Source organism: Erigeron canadensis, chromosome 8 (genome assembly GCF_010389155.1).
Source record: "Erigeron canadensis isolate Cc75 chromosome 8, C_canadensis_v1, whole genome shotgun sequence".
NCBI classification, from domain to species: Eukaryota; Viridiplantae; Streptophyta; class Magnoliopsida; order Asterales; family Asteraceae; genus Erigeron; species Erigeron canadensis.
The window spans coordinates 25,447,498-25,452,291 of NC_057768.1; the positions used below are offsets into that span (position 1 = coordinate 25,447,498).

Below are 4,794 nucleotides of genomic sequence, written 5' to 3' on the forward strand. Positions count from 1 at the left end.
CCCACCACTCATTTCCTCCACCCACACGGGGTTAGGTGTCGGCAGCGATGTGCAAGTGAGTCGTCCCACCACTCACTACCGTAACCACTCCTCAATGCCATCAACCTTATTGGGGATAATTTGAGTAAGATGTAGAGATGATAAAGTTACTATAACTTTGAATCATTTTCTAAAAAATGCAATGGTTTAATTGAAAGATAAATGGTATCATTTTTGGAGTTTGAAGTGGATCACAGGGGACAGGTTCTCTAGTATAAAAACAGGATCCTATGTCTTTGTTTCATCAAAGGGCTGTCTGTCTATTTAATGCATGTAATAAAACTGATTCATAGGTTTCAGCTTGACAGAATCCAATGTTTTCTACAAAAAAATAATGCATGTGAATATCTGATATATGCTGAATCGGTCAGAATTCGACAAAGAGATATACGCATACATAAAGAAGTACGAGTACTAAGGACCATCGAAAAATAATGAAAGCTAATTATGAGGCAAAGCATCGAACTCAATAAACAGTGGCGGAATTTGAGAAAATGTTAGGGGCCAAAATCGCTCGATATGTAAAATGCATATTCGTGGATCGATACCATGTCTATTAATGGTTTATTTCACAATACATACACATATTACAAAGCATTTGTTAAGGGCAAGGGTGTAGTGCCAAAAGATTGTAAGTCTTGGCAAATTTCGACCAATGACAAATCGACATGTAGCGTTGCAAAAAACTAGCCAAAACTAGCCAAAAGTGATGGTGTAGTGGTGTTTTTGCCAATTATTTGGCAAAAAAGAAGTTACCAAAACTACCCCTAAACTTTATTTAACTTTACAAATAAATAAAGCATATGGCTAGTTTTGGCCGATGCTAGTGAACGTTGGGAGCGTATGAAGTGACGGGTTTTTTTTTAGTGAAATTCGAACGTTAGGAGCGTCTGAACGTTTTTTTTTTCTTTTTCCAACCTCTATATATACATACACATACCTTCCAACAATATTGTCTCAAATCCTTATATTTTTATCAAATCATTTCATTCATCACAACTAAATGGCGCATCATCAGTGGACTCAAGCAGATGATGTTTTGTTGACGAGGTGTTGGATTTTGAGGAGGCCTGACCCTTTGACCGGTAGATGTGAAAGGGCTAACCCAACTTCAACCATGTGGCACGACATCAATGAAATGTTCAACATGGACACGACTGGAGTTCCACGGAGCAAATATCAACTAGAATGTCATTTCAGGATAATTATTCACACCTGTAAGCACTTTGAGACAATATGTATAAGCTTGAATGCAGAGGGGAATGTCTCTGATGAGTTGTTGAATGCAACGGCGCATCAGAAGTACCGTGAGAAATTTGGGAGGCGTTTCAGTTACGAGCACTGCTTGAGTGAGCTTATGATAGTTGGTTTTTAATTGAGTTGAATTATGAAGTGTGTTTTAGTATTTTAATTAAGTGTGTTTTGCTATTTTAGTTAGTGTGTTTTAGTGTTATGGATTATGTAATGTCTTTAAGTATTTTAATAAAAAATGTGTGCTTGCTAATTTAATAACAATTGAAATTTATTCATAATTTAAAAACGTTACAAACTTATTAAAAAGAAACATACAACACAAGCAATTCAAGAACAGAAATTATTCATTGCTTTTGCCCATATGATCAAATGGTCCAAAGTCATGACTAAAGAAGCAATTTCTTGCACAGCATTTGTAATCTTATCGATACCCGGTTTGTATGTAGTCGATTTCTTCTCGACACAATTGTTTCTTCGCATTAAGTTTTCCCATAACAACAAGAAGTTCCTCTTTGACCCTTTGGTGGTCGAGGATATCAGCCATGATACCCTCATGCACTTGATCAACAGTCATTTTATTTGATGAAGAAGACATTTTTCAGATGTATACAAGTTTGTGTTTTGAGATAATGTTCCAGATGAAGGACCCAGTATTTAAAGAGAAACTACAACACGCTCCTCCAACGTTTAAAATTCAAAATATTTACACTTTCAGTCCCTCCAACGCAAGAATTTAAAATATTTACATTTTGAGTCCCTCAAACGGCCAAAAATTCAAATACTTTTACACTTCCAGTCCCTGAACGGCTAGTTGTATTGTCACTCTATAAATACAAACACAGAGCTCAATTCAGTTGCATTTTACCATCAGGATATTTCCATCATTCTAAAAACTCATTCTTCAGAACCAAATGGCATCCTCATCATCAAAAAAGAATGTTCACCGACCTCATCTGACCGAAGATGAAATGAAGACACGAATCATGGCTGATATCAAAGAAGACACCCTCCTTCAAACTGAACTCTCTGGGGTCATGGGATACCTGAGGGAGAAAAGACGACGATGCGAGCAAACAGTAGAGGCAATACAAGCGTCAGGCCGCAACATTTTGAAGCACGAAGAGCACTATTCTTCATTTCTACAAGGGGAGATCAACAACTTCAAGAGTGTGGTCGACGATGTTTTTAAGGCCGGTCACACGTTGGGTGACCAGTGCACTTGGGCCGAATCGTACCATGACAATTGCGGGGAAGGCAAAAGCACGTGGGAAGTCAAATGCCCACAACACGACAAATGGTGGCTTAACGATTACGCTTACCGTGGCTTAGGAAGTATGTCAATCAGAGATGATGATGACGAGTAAAATCGTACGTAGTGTATTTCGTGTTTTTACCATATATTGTTTTTTTTAATTATGTATTTTTTTAGTGTAAAATGTGGTTTTTTAATATGAATAAAATGTGTTTTGTTTAATTTATATTTGAAAAAGTTGTATATATGTAAAAGTTGAGGGGGAAAAGTTAAAAAAATAATAATAAAGTACAGGCTTCCACATGCCATTTGCAGCCAAAAGTGACCACGTGGCTTTGCCCAACGTTCACTTTCATCGGCCAAAACTAGCCGATGTGTGTTGCCAATGCTTGTCGATTAAACTTGCCTATACAAGCCGATACACGTGCTATAGAGTAGCCAATAAACGGATGCTTGCCGATGGTTTTTGCCGATAAAACATGTCGACAACACCCTTGGCCCTTAGAGTGCACAAATTTATATCCAGTATAAAGATATGTACGCGTTGAATACTCCAAAAATCAAAATCCGTACTAGAACGCAAAAAGTTGTACAAACTAGCACAAAGTAGCAGTGCTGCACTACCATCAAAGACGACGTATATGATTACCAACAAGCATAACTTTTGTGCAAAACTTTTAGAGTTTTTGGATTAAACTTCTTAAGGTTCCGGATTAAATTAGGTTGCTATCTATGGTGGACTTTTTCCTATAAGACCATTCGTAACTGTTCACCTTTTTCACTTACACTTTCTATGCCATGTGAGTTTAACCTTTTCATCACCATTACCTTTTCTTTTTCAACTTCACCATTTACCTTCAAATTTAATACCTATTATACCCCACAATATACTCAATCAAAATTTAACAAAATAACACAAATAATATAGATAAATTCAAGTGGACCCACATCTCATCTTTCACCTATGTTAAACCATTCACTTATCTCTTTTCAACTTCTCTTGTCACCTATGAGGCTTAACCGTTCACCTATCTATCACCTTCCCTTTAAGCATGGTCTAAGAAGTAGAGATAATCTGGTGGGCAGATAACCCGTAAGTGATCCCAATTTTCCGCTAAAATTAAATTAAGTTGCTACCTCTAGGATTCATTCAAAACACATTTTAGTCTTTACGACTTAAATCACCAAGAGGTTTTCTTATTACTGAAGTATTACTCCTTTATGTTTTTCCTTTTTTATTTTGGTGCCTTGGTGGTAAAAAGACATGTTTCGGCTCTCAATTCAACAAATTCAGCCCATTTATTTTCAGCCCAATAACAACAACCACCACATCTCGTTTACAAAAAAAAAAAAAAAAGAAACTTCCATACTCACCATATCCAGAACAAGATAACACAATCAATCCATTCACTCACCATTCCCAATTTCCCACAACACAGTCACACACACACACACACAATGTCAATCTCCGCAATTTTCGGGGTCAAAATCACCCCAACACCCAGCCCCGCCGTCCGTACACCACCCACCACCACACTTTCATCCCCAGCCTCACTCCATTACAATAACAATTCTCTATCTGGGTCAAGTTCATCTGGGGGGCTAATGATAGAATGTTCATCAAGACCACAAAAGAAAGCCACAGCCCATCACCGGAAAACCCGACCCAAAAAGACCCAACCCTGGGATAGAAACCGTGGGCCCGCTGTTTACCCGCCTTTGCCTGCGCTTCCACCCGAGTGGAGCTTCGTCACTAATGAAGAAGAAGCTGTTACTGCTGAAGGAGGTGTTTCTTCTGATTCGGTGGCTGTTTCTGAGTAGGGTTTGTCCTTTTTAATGTTAATTTGATGTTGTTTTGCTTATTATGTTTGTATTATTATCCCTATGAAATGAGAGATGTTTTTTTTGTTGTTGTTGTGTACACCATGTTTTGGTTGTTATTTATGAAAAAGAAGGGCTATTTTGTTTGGAAATTAAGGTTGTATGTTCATGATGATTAAACTATATTTTTAAGCATGTATATGTTTTTAGGATAAGGTAACCCAACCGGGTTGGATCAGATGGTTGAGTAGACTCATAATTGGTAACAGACGGTATTAGGTGTTACTTACTTACTTATGTTTTTAGGATAAGGTACGATTGTGGTTTATTGTTGCTTTGTTAAATTCCATAATGTAGATTCATTAGTTAGGGCGGCGCATGATGGTGTGGTGTTTTTAGTTACTTTGGAAGTAGTTGTTAGGTATTCG

The 4,794-nt window shown here is 37.5% G+C and overlaps 1 protein-coding gene across 1 annotated transcript; it reads left to right on the forward strand.

Moving 5' to 3' along the window:
• The first annotated feature begins 3,910 nt into the window (after positions 1-3,910).
• Positions 3,911-4,518, forward strand: LOC122579051 (50S ribosomal protein 6, chloroplastic). The gene has a single exon (XM_043751141.1). It carries the CDS (start codon positions 4,004-4,006, stop codon positions 4,364-4,366), a length of 363 nt encoding a protein of 120 aa, XP_043607076.1. The 5' UTR covers positions 3,911-4,003; the 3' UTR covers positions 4,367-4,518.
• The last annotated feature ends 276 nt before the right edge of the window (positions 4,519-4,794 follow it).